Below are 17,258 nucleotides of genomic sequence, written 5' to 3'. Positions count from 1 at the left end.
AATATCAGGAGAGCCTTTGTCAGATTAAACTATCAAAGATTTGCCATTCCCAGCCAATCACCAGCCACTGAACCCAATATATTCATACAGGTCCGTAAATTCTTCCCAATTTTGAATACACAGGTATCATTTTTGGATACACCATCTCTGCATCAGACCTAATTTGTATCAACTAACCGACTGCCTGCGAACGCAGTCAACGAAACGAATAAGGTTCCGTAGAAGGTTGACTCCGCGAATTAGGAGTGTTAAGGTATATCCTTTTACTTCGCGGAGGATGAGAAACCCGAGGGGATAACAGTGCGAGGTAAGAGGGATGAGGGCATCAAGAGAGAGAACTAAAACGAGGGAAACTGAGGGCTGAAAATAAAGCGACGTCATTTTGTACAATTATATTTTCCCTGGTAGCCACCGTTGGCTGAGCAGCGTCGAGGGTGGGGCTTATATACATGCATTATATAAAAAAAAATAAGTATATATACTCATATTCACGCCTATGTATACAGAGTGTTCAACAATTTTCAAGAAAAGATAAAATAAGGAATAAGCGAACCTATTTTGACAGCTATGCTCGGGAATTTTTATGGTATTTTTAAAAATAGCGAATTTATCAAATTTACCAAAAAGAAAAGGAGTCGATCGATTTATATGATTTCAATTATTTACAAAAAGTCCTAAGCTGCACGCAAAAATACTTTTGAAAAAAATGTTATATTCAGTGAAGACTGTGCAAAAATTTTTACCACTTGAGCTTGAGTCTTTTTTTTTTCTCATTTTATATCATACAATTCAAATTTTTACAATTTGAAAAAAAATCTTTTACCGGTATTTCCAACGTAGGTATGTCAAAACATCATTTCATTTTTCAGTATATATTAATCGGTTCCACCAAAGGAGTGTGAAAAATCAATCCTTTGTGCACTGAGAAAATTTTCAGAATCTATAATTACAGGAAAATCCAGTACAAGTGGCCTACATTGAAATCAAAAAGAATATGAGTAATAAATGTAATAAATTTTAAATATTCTGTTCGCAACAAAAAAAGTAATAGTAAATTTTAATCCAAAACTGCACATTTTTCTACTATGTCAAGAAATGAAAATGTTTCCAACTCTTTCAGTAGCACATTTTTCAACTCAATATCTTGGCTTGAATTTTGATACTCGGGGGCTTTTTGAAGTCGCTGATCACGAATCTGAATTCAGAATTGATTAAATATTAAATCCAAGATGGCGGATGTAAGATCGAAACAAATTATCAAAATCGATGATTCTGGCCGAAACTTCATACTCGGGGAAAATTTTGGGGGGTAGCTGATCACGAATCTAAAGTCTGAATATAATAATTTCCAAATCCAAGATGGCGGATCCAATATGGCCGATGTAAAATCAGAAAAAAATATAAAAATTCCATGATTTTTGTCGAAACTTGTTGCTCGAAGTTTTCTAGGGTTATATGAAGTAACAAGGATCGTTTGAAGTTGTAAATGAACTGTGATAAGGCTAAAAACATGGAAATTTTTCAGATGAGACGCTGAGCATCTCATTGTGACTGAAAGGTTTAAGACCCTTGCAATAATCACAAGTATTAAAATTTCTCACGTTACGGGAAGAGACGTGAATGTTACCGTACACCCTGTACATAAGTTCCTGGTGAGGTATCCGCAGGTTCGTTAATGGATACGAGTTGGGCGAGTATGGGTGCTTATATAAGGGGCAATAATTCTTGGAGCTTTTTGCCGTAGGAAGGGAAGGGCGGGGGGGTATAAGAGTGAGAGAAAGGATGGTAAGAAGGAGTCGCGTTTAGAGGCTGAGACGGGACGATTTATAATTATCATAATGGTTACACCACGGGGCTCTCCTTTTCTTCGTTTATAATGATTTTATTTAATGACTCCTTTCACTGTCTCTGCCCGCTCCTATTAACCAGTATCCTCCGGAGTACCGAAGCAGCCCGTGAGACGGAGTAACGATTATTGTCATCCAAGGCACGATTGGCCATCCCTCCGAGGTTGTTATTATAATTACAGAGAGAAAAACGGGGGTGAGGATGGATAGAGGAGAGGAGAGGCGATACCGGAAATACGAGAGCGGCCCGAGGGGAAAAGCGAAGATAACAATAACGACTAGGTATAAATAATAATGAACGTGATATAATATAACAACAATAACAATATCCAGCCGCCGACACCCGCTACGCGGCCTGAATAACCAGCCCGCGGATCTGTCAAACGAACCTTTCAAAATGTCCCCCGGGCTGCTCAAGGGCCCCCACCCTTAATCCGCCCCTGCAAAACCCCCCCCAATTTATCGACGTCTCCTTTCGGCTCTTTTCACCGGGGCGATAACTCATCGCTGTAGAGTAAACTCGCGGGTTGGATGCGCCGTGTGAGGATTTTTGAAAGGTAGATATGTATCAACGGGATCAAAAATATAACCACTTGTGTGTACGGGGCATTCCGTGACATCTCGATCAAGATTCTACTTCGATGTCTCAGATTAGCTTCATCATTTTTTGTATCAAAGTACATGACGAAAAACGTAATCGCAGTTTTTATCAAGATTACTTGACACAGAGTATCTGAACTATAATTAACAAAAAGATTGTGAGAAAAAAAAAACAATTTCTAAAATGTGAAATAATTCTGAAAGTTGCTATAAAAGATAACAAAATTTTTCACACGTATTGGAAGTTGGAGATTTTATAAGTTCTGAAGATTAATAAGAAAACCGGTAATAATAAAAATTTATATTACATGCAAATAAGAATTTTAAAGTTTCTCACGCGCTAATTTTTCTATGTCAGTATAACAATATCTCTGGTTAAATTTATTTCATAAAGATAGATGATTTTACACGACAAAGAATCGTGCGATTTTGTATCTTGTTGTTGCCGTAGCTAGTAACTCATTTCAAACCATTACAAATACCCGTTTCCAATAAATGTGGGAACGAATTTAACAAAATTCGCGTTTTATACACTGAGAGAAATTTTTTGTTCCGGTTACCGCTCAGTCCTATTAACTATTTTCATTTTTTACCGCAATCGAAAAATATAGTTAATGGTTAGGCGTACCTCGTTTTTCGTAATTCAAACAATATTCGAACAGTTTTTTTAACGATACCTGTTTTACTCAACTTTTCTAGTTACTCTAACAAATTAAATTTTTCTCAGTGTAGTCCATTTTATTCGCGTCAAATTTTTGCAGCTCACATTACAATGACATGCTTGTTAATTATTAGATAATATCTTGTCTTGAGAAAGAGCCTTGGCCGCAGTTAATCACTTCATAACGACGTTAAAGCAAATACACATATATATATGTATATGTATATATATACATACACACACACACTCTGTATACGATACGGTTTGTAAATAACAGATACCTCCATACATGCCTCGGCGTTGGATATACCTGAATAAATATTCCCCCAGTTTATTATCAGGACGATTATTAATCTTAGTTTTGCGCAGAGGCGAGGAGAAGGAGATTGAACGACGGTGAGGCGAAGGTTGAGTAAAATTGAATTATCGTCCTGGAAAATTACATTTCCTCCAACTAAATTACGATTATATACATACCCGCCTTCTTCCCACCCTCTTCATGCCGACCCACGTACGCCGAACGAAGAGAAGGGTGGATCGACTCGCGTTATTTAAATGCAAACGAAAAATTTCTCCCTCCCTCTCTCTCTCTCTCTCTCGATCAAAGCTACCCTTTTCAGTCTTTACACAGGGCGAGCAGTGAGAAAGAAGCGCAGGTTTTTTACCCTAGTTTCTTTTTAGTTATTTATATTTTTTATTTTATTCTCTCTCTCTCTCTCTCTCTCTCTTTCGCTCGCTCGCTCGCTTTTTTCTTCCACTCCCTTTCTTCTCTCTTCTCTTTTAACCTTCACGTGTGTCATTCTCTCTTTTTCTTCTTTCACTCGACACGCGTGTATCAGCACTGCGGACCAACGTTACGCAACCCCTGCAATCGCAAGCTCATCTTCGTTTTCACGCTGCTCTCGACGCATGCCGGAAATGAGTAATGACAGGGCTTGGAAAAATTTTCTCGGTTTCCATTCTTCTTTTTTGTTTTTTTTCGTTGTATGAAAAAGCTAAATCAAATTTGAAAGTAAAATTATCCAACCTTCTAATTTTACAGACGTTAAATTCTACGTGATAAGGATTCGGTCCGAAAGCGGCGTAAAAAAAAATTCTCGGTTTCCTTTATTTGTTTTTTTTTTTTTTTCCATTCCTTAAAAAGGCTCAATCAAATTTGAAAGTAAAATTCGCCATATTCTTAATTTTCCAGACATCAAATTCTATACATTGTATATTTTAACTTAATTGTGTTTAATATTTCGCCAGTTGTATTGGATGTCGATTGCAGGATATCAAATCGCGGTGAAACCGATAGACTCGTTGTAAATAATTGCATTCCTGACAGCGAAACTCAATATTTGCAATATCGCAGTTCAGCCGTAAAAAAATTCGATTACCCCTCACTTTATAAATTTGTAATTAATTTTCCATCCGATTAACCAGTTTAAGAAAGTCATTAAGAATCAAGTGAAAATACAACTGAAACTCATCAATTTGATTACCCGTTGTTTCGTGATTATGAATGATTAAATTCATGATTAAAACTAGCTATTAAAAATGGATTACATACAAAATATGATTAAAGAAATTAAAATCAATTTCTCTTAACTCGCGAATAATATATGTTGCATAGAAAATAACTTTTCCATCAAGTACTTAATCATGAGAGATAAAAAAAAATTTCAACAATTATTCCAATCATTAGAATAATTTCACGCAGCTATTGATAATTGTTTTACAAAATTGATATATTAAGAAACGAAAAATAATTCAACATAATCTGCTTTTACGGTAATAAATAACTTGTTGAATTTTCAAAACATCCTCTCGAAAACCTTGCGTAAAATTTTTCATCTCAATAAATAATAAATAATGCAATAAGTTAAAATAATAAGTTAAAAAAAATTAGTAGCGACATTTTGTCCTTGATTTGATTTTCAGTTCATCGCCACATATTCCTTCGATAAGGAAATTTGTTTCTATTCCCGCATTTTCTTTTCCATTTTTCTTCAATCTTCATCATTCCTTAATTTTCTTTTCTCATGTCCCCCCCCCCCCCCCCCCCAAAAAAAAAAACATTTCCCGTACTCACAGCTACTACCCCCGGTACTAATTTCGTCAGTCCTCCGGCTCGGCGTGCGAGGAGAAAAAATAAAGCGTAGAAGCTCGCCTCGGGACTGTTACAAAAGTCCACGTAATAAAAGAATAAACGAGTTATAAAAAGAAAAAGAACAAAAAAAAAAAGAAAAGAAAAAATTAGAAGAAGAAGAGGAGGAGGAGGAGGAGGAGGAGGAGGATGAGAGAAGAGAAGACGAAACAGATGGGGAAGGGTGAAAAAACAATACTACTACCCAACGGAAAAAAAAAAATAAATAAAAAAGATGGGAAAAAATAACAGAAACGCCTCTCGTTCGAGGCAAGAAACACAATGACAAACTCTCTCGCTTCTCTCTTTCTCTTTCTTTTTCTCTTTTTCTTTCTCTCTTTTTCTCTCTTGGCCTCGAACCGCTCAAGAACCGGTCGTCCTCGCCGTTTCGACGAGTCCTTCCGCAGGACTTTTGGACTCCTGGAACTGACTGCGGCATTATTGCCCAAGTTTGAAACATACTTATGTGCCTCATGCTTGGTCTACCGTCTCACCCTGTTTCTCGTATTTCGTTATATATGTGGGTACCTATATTTCGAAAACACTATCGGCTCTTTCAATTACGGTGGGCAACCTGACCGCAGGACCTCCCGCTGACGGATTATTAACGCTAACTCAGACACGGAAAAATCTAAGAAAACGTCGTACAATAAAAGAGAGAAAAAAAGAGTGTGACATAATTTTGTGGTTTTTATTTTAGGGAAAAATTTTTTTTTTTTTATGCAAGCTTAAACGGGAAATCGAACAGATATTGATCGTCAAGTTTTGACAGGTATGTGAAATGTGGTAGTAAAGAATTTCGATGCAAGGTCGAACAATCAAAGTAAAACAGAAGAAAAATTCTATAGTTTGTGCGAATCATAAAATTGTGTAAATTAAATTTCGCTCAAAGTCTTCTAAAGCTCAATTAGCAATCCTCTGGTTTTTCGTACAGTAATTGTGAAATCGGTACAGCGATAAAAATTAATCCGAGAATTAACGTTAAAAAAATTAATTTGACTGAAAAAAAAAATTGAAAATGGTAAAAACACATGCCCGTAATATAAAAATGATTTAACCCTTTTTGTCACACATTATTGTACTGAGTAAACTTTAATAAAAATATTGAATTTCAATGATTTTTGGGGCAGCTGATTACTAATCTCAAATCAGGTTTTAAAAATTCAAGATGGTGGATCCAATCCAGCGGATAAAAATTTTTAATTTAATGGAATACGATCAAAAAATTGTATGCATGGGTTTTTAGGGTCGTTGATCGGATTCTGCATACTGAATTTTCAAAATCTGACTACAGATTCGTAATCAGCAATCCCAAAAACCCCTGGACAAAGTTTTTTCTCCGGATTCGATCGAATTTGAAATTTTCGTCCATCATATTGGATCCGCCACCTTGAATTTTTAAAATCATATTTCAAATTCGTAATCAGCTATCCCAAGAACTTATAATTTATGAAAAACATGTATACGTGTAGAGGAATAACTTTCTCGAAAATCAATTATTCCTTCAATTTTCACGATGTTTTTCAATCAATTTATTTCTAACAATAATAATTCACATAATATCGCAATAATTACTCTGGAATATTGAAAACCTCTTAGTATGCTATCATGACTAGCAAAAAACCGCAAAGAAACATGTTGAAAATTTCTCATAAACATAAAAAAAATCTATATATAAAATAAGTGGTAAAGATATTCACCACTATGACTCAAAGGGTTGATAAACATTCCGGAAATAAGTGCGTGCATATAATATTCATAGCGCTGTTAAATAAGCATAATAGAATCAATCCTGCGACTGGGGGTCGGTGTAAGTAACACACATACGTGAAAAAAAGTTGTCAGGAACAAACCCTTACGCGGAAAGGTAGGCGATCCAGTGTTATGGCTGATAAACGAGTAGAGACATTTAATATATAAGCCACGGTGGTGTTGGGTTGGCTTGGGTTGGGTTGGATCGGATGGTTTGGGGGTGGCGGCGTGGAATCTGGTGGTGGAAAATACGTGACTCGAGGGAAATGAGAGGCAGTGGGGAGGCGGCGCAGTTTTGCGGGCAGAGAGGGGTGGCGGAAAGGGGTGAGGCTAAGGGGCATATTTTACGACGTTGGAATATAGTGCGAGGGACAGACAGAGAGAGAGAGAGAGAGAGAGAGAGTCTGAGAGAAGGAGCGTGAGAGCAACGAGTAGCAATGTTAATAATAATGCGGTAATGCAGTGGGAGAAATAGTACTAAAGTAAAACAGTATTACGGTTTGGGTGCAGGAAGAAGGGCGGGAGGGTCGAAAGAGAGAGATAGAGAGATAGAGAGAGAGAGAGATAGAGAGAGAGAGTTGAAAAGCTTAGTTGGAAAATTTCAAATTCATTTATACGCGAGTTTTAAATAGTTTTAATCGTGAAAAACTGTGACCCATGTGACCCGGCGTAACACGATATTATTTATTTACCGTGTTACTCCGCAAAGTTTATATATATTATTACAGAAACGCGACGCCAATTTATACACGCGTTCTTCGTTCCGTTGAGTCGATCTTGGGAGGCGTTTATTCCGCCGTATTTTTGTTCTTCTTTCCCTCCCCGATACTATGGGGTTCGATTTATTCCTCCGTCGCGTCGACTTCATCCCCGTCATTTTCACCTAGTTGAGGCAAATTTTGTGATCGATTGCGCGCGAAGCGTTTCGTCAAAGAAGGTATCGACGCGACAAAGAAACGACGAAATCAGGTCGCAGAAAGTCGAAATGGAGTTCATTGAGGTGAATTTTATCAAAAGAGTATTCGTTTGTTGTAAAAAATAATATTTCACAACAATTAAAAAAACCCCAAAATTCATATCGAGAATATTCCGTTAAATCTCAGAACTTAATTTTTTTTTTTTTATACACTATTTTCTTAGCGATTATTCATTTTTTACGAATCAAATCTTTTTCCGTTCTCCAAATTTCGATACCGTTTCATCACATCGTTAGCTCATCCACAACGATTCTTAACGAAAAGTTTCTTCGATCAGATGACGGTAAGAAGCCAAGGAAAAAGTGAATCGCAAAAGAAAACAAACAATAATTTATTAAGGTTTTTCAGAAACCATTTGATTTTGATGTAAAAAAATTATAGGATTGTGAAACCGATTGAGAATAATTATCACTCTTACTTCCGAAGTTTCAATTTTGGACTTTAAAAATCTTTCCAGCACGAAAAAGATATTCTTCAACCTGATTCAAACTCCATTTACAACTGCCTTAGCTTTCAAACTCTTTTTTCATCGTTTCTTTTCTCTCGGAACTTTTTCATTTAGATCGTACGCCTGAAGCATTGATAGTTAACCCTCCACCGGCCAACATGGACGATATCGTCCACCCTGACTTTTTCACTTGTCGATGTCACGGGAACTTTCCATTCTTTAACAATTTTTACTAATGAACTGATTCAGAGATTCATCGTGCAAACTATTGGAATATCAAGTTGGTACCTGAAACTGATTACCTGAATTTGTTCGAAACATTTTGAAAAGCCCCAAGTGGGGAAAAAGAGTCCAAGGCGAACTCATCCGTGTTGGCTGACAACGTCAGTAAAAAACCACATGGCTAGATACCCAATTCCAAAAACGATGACTTGTTCTTCTCGCAGCACCATGAGATATGAACAAAAGGTAACTCACCAATAGAATCCTGATCCTGATCCTGATCCTGTTCCTGTTCCTGTTCCTGGTCATCGGTATCGTAGTGTTTGATTTCAGAGGTAAACCAAACAATTCCAGCCTTGGCGTTGCCTCTGGCAGCTTCCTTGATGCTTTTCATATGCATGTAGTCCCTGCGATGTCCGTTGCGCCTAGTGAGTTGAAGGTCCATAACCTTCCGTCTGTACTTTCCCTCGGTGAGTACTTTCCTCCACACGAACGTCGGCTTGTACGGGTTTCGTCGTATCATCTCAAGCGCTTCGGCTTGGGTTTCGAGAAACTCGTAGATGAATTTTTCTTCCTGGGTTTGAAACTGGGTAACGGGCGGCTGGGCCTCCTTGTCCTTAAGCAGCTGCGCCAATTCATCGGCCTCTTCAGGTACGGATTTCTCGCGCAAAGCAGCCGGTGGTTTCAACGAAACTGTCGGCCTTCTCTCCCGGTACTGATCGGGAAACAGGAAAGCTATCGAGTCCTCGAATATCTTGTCCTGGGTCTGCAGGATCTTCTTTATCTTCCGCTTTTTCCGGTGAACCTCCTCCCTCAGCATCATCATCGGCGCTCGTTGTTTCTCAAGTTCGTCTTTTCGAAGACCCTTCTTGTCAAGTATCACTCTCTGCATTCGACGGAGCTCCATCGCTTTCCAACGTTCTCGAGCTTGCGCCAGAAACTCTTCAGGATTGCTTCGTATCTGTGACAGAAATTCTCAAGTAACAGAAAATCGTCTTCTAGCACACAAACATATCATTTTCTTAAACCCAAATTATCAATTGTAGTTGGTAAGTAAATGTCAAATACGAGAAACGATGCCTTGTACACAAGTGATTTTAAGATGAAGAGAGTAGCATGCTGACCACATGAATAAACTCACGTTTCTCTTAGCTCGACTTTCGCGAATGTGGACGGCGGCCTCCTCCATTTCCCGTTTTCTTTTATCATCCTCGGCGAGTCGTTGTTTCTCGGCATCGATTTCAGCGAGTTTTCGCTTCCTCTCAACGTTCTCCAGGTTGGTAGCACTCCAGCGAGTCTGCCACTCCTTGAACTCTTTAATGCGGTCGACTTCTCGGTCAACGAATTGCTCCAGCCACCTGATGTCACTCTCGTCAAAGTGCATCAAAACGTCAGGGGCTGTGAAGACTCTGAGGGTGCCATTGTAGTCGGAAAAGGCGATGCAACGAGGGTTCAAGTAGAGACTGTGCGTGACTAGCCCCGTTATGTTCCTGCCCGAAACGCTCTGAGTAAACGTCGGCTTCTCGCTCTGACACAGCAGGTCCCATACTTCAATTGTACCATCACTCTGTGCCAAGAGAAACAACGTCGGTCTGCAGGAACCCCAGCAGCAGGCTGTGTACCTGATGAAAGTTACTTGAAGCTGAGTGAAACCTGGTGAAATCTATTTTAAAAAAAACTGCAAGATCAGTACTGTACAGTATTAGCAAAAATGTCCAGGTGATCAAAGCCTCGGTTCCTCTGTTCATCCGCTATGTCGAAGCCACCATTTAGGGTTAGACAGTACTGGCTAGAGTTAATTAATGGCAGTGGGAAAAGCACGTTGAAGTAAAACTTCCACGCTCACTTGATCTTGCTCTTCCGCCAAATGATCGGATCCATGCAATCATCCCTCCATAGAGCAAACACCTTTCCACCGATGGTGATAAGGATCCGGCTGAGGTATTTGGACCTAGCAACGACAGTGACAGGACCGTCGTGAATTTTGTTCCTTGCGGCGATGACGGCCGGTTCATCATTGACCATCATACCAGTGGAGAACTCGTAGCCATCCCACGTAATCCGCATGAGATCCCCCTCCGTGGTTCCAACCACCATAAAGGGCTCCATTTCGTAATCCGGCTTTTGGATTACTTGCTCGTGATATCGCCTGGTCGTAATGTCCATACGAGATACCTCCTCGGTCAACTGGATCGTCGGAAATGTGGTGAAGTAGACGTTGACGGTGGAAAGCGGAACCAAAACGTCGTCCCTCTTCACCGAGAGTTTGTAGTCCGGCTTGAATACTCGGTCCAACTGTTTGTACGGTGAAATCGCCTGGACCAGTGGCTCTGGTCGGGATACCTGCCTCTTAACCTTGGTCCTCGCCGTGCCGTCACCAACGTCAGATGGTTTGTACCTGAAACGAACATTGTTGATGGCTGTCAAAACGGTAAAACACTGGTTCTGTATCTCGATTTCGCTGAATGGTTTTACTTCAGATCCCATATGGCAACAGTCCCATCTTCACTTGATGTCGCGAACTGCCAGGTCAGTTCGGAGACTTCAGTGTCGGCTGGGAGACTCTGAATCCGCCCATTTTTATCCAGCTTGTTGTACGGCGGAAGCCACACAATTTCAGTGATCGGGGCGACCTGGCCATGCTGCAGACTCGACATGGCGGCTGGCCTGATGGTGGATGACGACATGGTTTCGTTCATCCACGTCATGAGACTCTGCATCGCGACCCGATATTTAACCTGAGCTGGTGTTCTGACTTCAACAGTTTCCACCTGTTCAATCTTACCGGCTATATCCCAAATCGCCACCTGATAGAACAGTTAACGTATTTCCTGCTCATGCGAACACTCTTGGGAAATTCCCTTTGTCTTACCACCCCCGAACCTATCTGCTCACCTGGCCGTTCGCACATCCTCCGACCACAACGTTACCGTCTAACGGACAAAACGAGATTGCCGTCACTTCTCGTGGCGAGTCGAGCACCAACTTGGGAGTTAGGCAGTCCGTGAAGGACCATATTAGCACCTTGTTGTTGCCCTCGCACGCCCGGCGCACCTGGTTTTCGAGTCTGGTATCAGAGGTCAGATATTCCGAGTACAGAGGTTCTGACTTTTGGTTTTAGTGTCGATAAAACTTTTCTCAAATTTTGTTATTCACATCATACTTTCAGAAAAACACCAACTTGATAATATTGCAACTTTCGTGATACGTGCATGAGTCATTCTTCAAAATTTTCAACTATGCAGATATAAGAGACGTTAACGAATGGGAATATCGAGTCATCTCACTTCGTCCCTATCTCCCGGTCCACTTAGAGTTTCCACTTTGCTATGATGGGTGTAGGCAGCAGCTACAGTTCCAGTCCAGAGTGGATGCCAATTGAGGCTGTTGATCACACGATCCATGCACAGTTTCCCAGCCGAGTAACTTTGGTGTTCCAGATACTTGATCACTTCCGGAGGGTGAGTGTCCCTCTTGTTACGGACAAGACTAACGTAGTCATTGTAGTAGACGTCCCAATTCTCGTTAACCGTCACCTACAAGATAGCTCAAGCTGTCTGTCAGTAACATTTAGCGTCGGCAACCAATGGACACCTACAATATGCCTAGCTAAGGCTTTAATGTCCTTCTCTCACATCTCGGAAACTTTCTTACATAATCGCAGACCTCGTCCTTGTACTTCTCAACAAAATCAGTGAACGCGGTGCTTTTCTCCTCGTCGAAAGTGGCTGGATCTATAACAGGACACTTGTACTCGTACTGTGTCCACATGTTGTTCGGCATCGATGGGTCAGTTTGAGCTTCCACGTCCTTGAAGTAGGGTTTCACCTGATCCCCACGTCCAACGACGTTGCGAGTTACTGTCTCGAAGTGCTCCCTCTCAGAGACGAGCTCCACGTAACCGTCTCTCTGATCGTCGACCCCGCGGTCGGTGAAATTCATCTCCAGGTTCAGCAGGTCCGAAGTCGTCTCGACCTGAAGAAGATAAAAACTGTTCCGAACCAGTCTAAGAACTTCTATGGAAAGAACCTGGGTAAGCATTGACATGGTATGATGAACCGTACCTCGATCTCGTAAAGTGGACGTGTCTTCTTGTCAATTTCGCTGTCAACTTCGATCTCACTTCCGAGTGAAGTCCATTTTCGAACAGTTTTATAAACTGCGTTACGCACGCGGTTTTCCTGCTCCGCTCTGAGCGCCTCTATGTTCTCGAGTACCGCATCCTGAGCTTCCTCTGTAACGCAGACGTAAAACTGGCCCTTCTCGCTGCTCGAAGGTGCGTAACCGATCAGCATCTTTGTACCGGAAAACTCGGTAACAGCGTCCTTGATCGGTAAGAAGTCGCTGCTCTCGTCATGTAAGTCAATGTTGTCCTCGATTATCTCCTTCTTCACATACATCCATGGATACTCTGTAGTCACGTTTTCGCCGATAACGCAGCCGACGATTTTTTGCGTCAGGGGTGACAAGTCGATTCGAGCTATTCCCTCGAAACCCTAAAAAAAGCAAAAGCCTCTGACATTTATTCTCAGGCTACGAAAATCCGAAGAGGAAATTTTATGGTAACATCTCTACACGCCCGATTGAGATCTCTAAATAACAGGAATTACACTAAAAACGGCTTATTCCATGCAACTTACCAATGCAGTTGACCTTCTGTAATTCCTCTTCATGCTCATTTCAAACTCGGATGAACCACCCTCGACAAAAGATGGAATAGATCCAAGGAACGAGCCTCGTTCATAGATGGATTTTCCGCTACGCGTTGTCCCAGGCATTTGGGAAGTCGCGGCCAAGTCCAGAGCCGAAAACTCGCCTTCGAACGATTGTTGGAAGGGTTAGTTTCGACATCCAACTGATCATGCAAAGTTAAAAAATCGGCTCACCTTCATACCCCAGATATTCGTCAGCCTCCAAATCTCCTTCTTCATCTTCATCTTCATCTTCATCTTCATCCATCGGGTAGCGTTCGCCTATCAGTTCTTCATCGAACTCGCCCCTACTCTCCTCTGGATATTCATGCTCCGCATACTGTACGCCATCATTTTCATCTTGGTCTGGACCAAGCTCGTCTTCCGAGCCCCTTGAACCCCCATTTTCGACCCCTTCAGTGAATCTCTCTAAACTCCCACCAGTCTCACGGACACCAGCTTCCTTTCCAGAATTCATTTTTGAGAGTTTTGGTTCTCGTTAAACTTATGGATCGTGATGTCAGTCCAGCTGATCGCGTCAGTGAATCTGTCACTCCAGGAAAACAACAGCTGGAAGAAAAATGAAGGTAAGATCGCATCGACTGTGAAGCGATAATCAAAATCGACGAACACACTGAGGATCTTACAGCTCGGAGTAGACTCGAAGGTCTTGAACAATTTCAGAAGAAAAGTTCTACACCAGGGCGCATGTTACGTGAATATGTACGTCGAGATCCGAACACTGAGAGTTGTGGGACGCGTGACGCGTCATTGAAAGTTGAAACACACCGAGTATACAGACACGCTTTGCTTAGGGTGGGTGAAATTACGACCTAGGATTCTCGTATTCGCGGTCTTGATTACAAGCAAACCTGGAACTAATCTAAACACACGCGAAGCGAGGCGTTGCGTCGTCACACCCTACGACTCGTACCCCTTCCTGGGTGACAGACACTCGAATAATACGAGATGAGAATTAGTCCCACCCTAAGAACACCCCATTGAGAGGAATGTGATCGACTGCCACGTCCCACGTGCTTTCATCTTGTCTTGGAACGCCAAAGAACGGACTCGGATCCCCGAGCTTTTCATAATAAGACCATCCTCCTGTCTTCATCGGCTATGCTTTGATCTAGCTGAGATAATTCTCTTCCCAAAGTACAAGGCGAATAGCAATCTGGCAATCGTCACATCATCAATAACATAAGGACATAATACAGGTGATTATTATCGTTAGAAGCACACTTTCCATAACAACTGTTCCTTTAATTCTAAAATTCTTCACGTATCAGACTTTAATGTCTTTCGCAAATGTGTTCGAAATCGTATCGCATCTACCAAGTACGAACAAGTCGATGTTCCGAGCTACAGAAGCGACCGGCAATACGTTCGGTGGCCGTAAGACAAGATTCTGGTCTCTCCGACTAGGCGTTGAAACATGGTGCGAAGTTCTGGTGGCAGCGGTGGGATAGCCTGGCTGGTGTGTAACTCCCTCCTTCCTTCTCACCGAGCCGGCATTTACTTCCAGTCCTGGAATTACCCGCGTGCCACACCACCAGGAGGATATTGTTGCCCTGGAGCGTTGGCGGTGCCCCGCTCTTGCGAAATTAGTTTTCAGAATTATTTCTCGTGCTCAGAGTTTCTCTATCCGACCGTTTATACCTATGAACCAAGTGCCTGGCCCACTCCCAACACTTTCGCGGCTCTAAAACACTAAAGTTGCCGTTTTACTAGCTCGTAGTATAGAAAGGATCGTCTATGTAATACGGAGAGTTGCTGATTGGTTTAACATTAGTGGGCCATAAGAATGCTTCGACGTTTCAGGCACACATATTTTTTCCAACTCCGAACGACTTTTTTTTCTACAAATAGACGTAATAATCAGATAGGTAAAAATTTATGAAACAACTGTGAATAATAAAAATAAAAAACATGCTATCAAAAACGAAGAAAATAATTGAGCAAACAGATACTGACAAAACTTTCAGCTCAAAATTAATTACTGTTCTACTTGCACCTGTGTTACGTTATATTACATATACATAATATCCGTACGACCATCAGGAGGAGAGTGTCCGCTTGTCAAAACAATATATCAAACCACTCGGAAGGGGAAAGTGGGGGAGAAGTTTGAACCCGAAACGGCGACCGTTAATCTCCGTCTGCATATGAATGAAAAAATTTCAGTGTAAAAAGCATCAGCCAGCATAAAAGTAAAGAAAAAGATATTAAAAAAAAAGTCGAACAAATGCAAGGTAAAAACAAAGAGACGAAACAAAAAAAAAAAAACAGAGATGGCGGAACGAGAGAAAAAATTTCAACGACGAAAATAATTCTCTTTATGATTTATTCCGGATCTAAAGTTATGTACGAAACACGGATGTAAAAATGTTGTAAAATTAGAAAATAGACGGAGTTATTGATCAGTACTGAAAAGTAGCGGTGATTTTTAAACTGGAATAAACAGTAAGAATATAGGAATTCGTGATATTTGAACTTGTGAGACTGAAGCCTGGAAAACGAGGTTCGAGGAACTCTAAAAAAAAAAAATTGCAATAATTGTCTGAAATATCTAGAATCAGTCTGGGTGAAAATCGATCTCATAAAAAAAAAAAAAAAATAGATAAAAAATTGCGTTGCACGTATTCGTTTGATAATAAACTCCTAAATTTTTGAAGAAACTTATATCGTTGACGGGTTCCATTACTTTACTGTTCTAGATTTTGTCTCTGACCGCGAAGAAGCGACACAAATATCAAATCAAGACTTCCTCTGAGTAGGTGGGTAAATAGGTAGAGAGGGAGGGAACGCTTTTGCGGAATGGTCTGGATGCAGGTAATTGCCCGCTCATCGTCCCCATACACCAGATGATAGAACGGTAACTCCTGCTTTCTGGTGGATGCGGGGTGTCTTCACTTCCCTTATACGCCATATCCCGTCCCCTGCACGTAAGGCCGTTCCCGCACGTATTCCGGAAGGACAACGAGGGACGCGAAGGGTGCAGGAGGAGAGGAGAAAGACGAACTTGAGCCTCGGGAACAAGAGGGAGAGGAGAGATGCTGCTGCTGCTGGTGCTGCTCCGCGAAGATAGCAACTTTGTTATTGTTGCAGGAGTCAAGACTCTCTTCCCCTTTCTCGGCCTCTCTCTCTCTCTCTCCCTCTCTCTCACTCTCTCTCGTCGCTAGCTGCGAGCTGCGGTAATATCAACTTAACCACCAACCCTCCAACCGCCTGCAAGATGTACCCTTATATCTCGTTTCGTCTAGTCTACACACAAGTATACACTGAGAAAAATTTTTAGTTCCAGTAACCGTTCAGTCCTTAACTATTATCATTTTTTACCGCAATCGAAAAAAATAATTCTAGGTGGAAAATGAAAATTAGTTTTCTAGCTGTTACCGGAAAGTCTAGTATCCGTTGCTATTCTTTCTCATTACTGTTGCTATATTTTCTTGCAACCGTTGCGAAAATTTAATGCTTGTGCAAGAATAAATTGACGTTAAAGCCTTGTTTAACTAAAAAAAGTAGAGCAAACCTCGCAAACTGATTTTGCGTTGCAATAACCAAAAACGGATCGACAATATCGCAAAATGTTTACGCGTGCCTCGTTTTTCCTAATTCCAACGATATTCAAACAGTTTTTTACAACGATACCTGTGTTACTCAATTTTTCTAGTTATTGTAACAAATTAAATTTTTCTCAGTGTAGTCCGGTCAAAATAGGTCTGAATTGAAAATATTCGCGATATGGTGGCGTTTTTTACTATCAGGGTTTTCGACCCTCTAAGACTGATATCGACATATGAAAAATTAATTAATCATCGTGCAGAGCAGAAAATTCTACATCCAAATATGTCTTCATATGTTGAAAACAGAGTCGGAGTAACAAATTAAGAAAAAAAGATATTATACTTGTCGATGACATCTGGGCA

The 17,258-nt window shown here is 40.8% G+C and overlaps 1 protein-coding gene across 1 annotated transcript in view; it reads right to left on the bottom strand.

The window, feature by feature from the left end:
• The window catches only part of LOC124222913 (dynein axonemal intermediate chain 3), a 74,759-nt gene extending 60,783 nt beyond the window's left edge, over window positions 1–13,976 (bottom strand). The window contains exons 1-10 of the mRNA XM_046634412.2: window positions 13,522–13,976; window positions 13,276–13,451; window positions 12,700–13,131; window positions 12,290–12,610; window positions 11,923–12,171; window positions 11,531–11,689; window positions 11,111–11,442; window positions 10,482–11,033; window positions 9,777–10,257; window positions 8,891–9,596 (exon numbers count right to left, since the gene is read on the bottom strand). Coding sequence (XP_046490368.1) covers window positions 8,891–9,596; window positions 9,777–10,257; window positions 10,482–11,033; window positions 11,111–11,442; window positions 11,531–11,689; window positions 11,923–12,171; window positions 12,290–12,610; window positions 12,700–13,131; window positions 13,276–13,451; window positions 13,522–13,804 — 3,691 coding nt within the window. The 5' untranslated portion in view covers window positions 13,805–13,976. The remainder of the gene's footprint in view (window positions 1–8,890; window positions 9,597–9,776; window positions 10,258–10,481; window positions 11,034–11,110; window positions 11,443–11,530; window positions 11,690–11,922; window positions 12,172–12,289; window positions 12,611–12,699; window positions 13,132–13,275; window positions 13,452–13,521) is intronic.
• Window positions 13,977–17,258: the final 3,282 nt, after the last annotated feature.

Source organism: Neodiprion pinetum, chromosome 7 (assembly GCF_021155775.2).
Source record: "Neodiprion pinetum isolate iyNeoPine1 chromosome 7, iyNeoPine1.2, whole genome shotgun sequence".
Classification (NCBI taxonomy): Eukaryota; Metazoa; Arthropoda; class Insecta; order Hymenoptera; family Diprionidae; genus Neodiprion; species Neodiprion pinetum.
The sequence above is the reverse complement of the archived record's forward strand: the minus strand, read 5'-3'. Positions and strand labels throughout refer to the sequence as shown.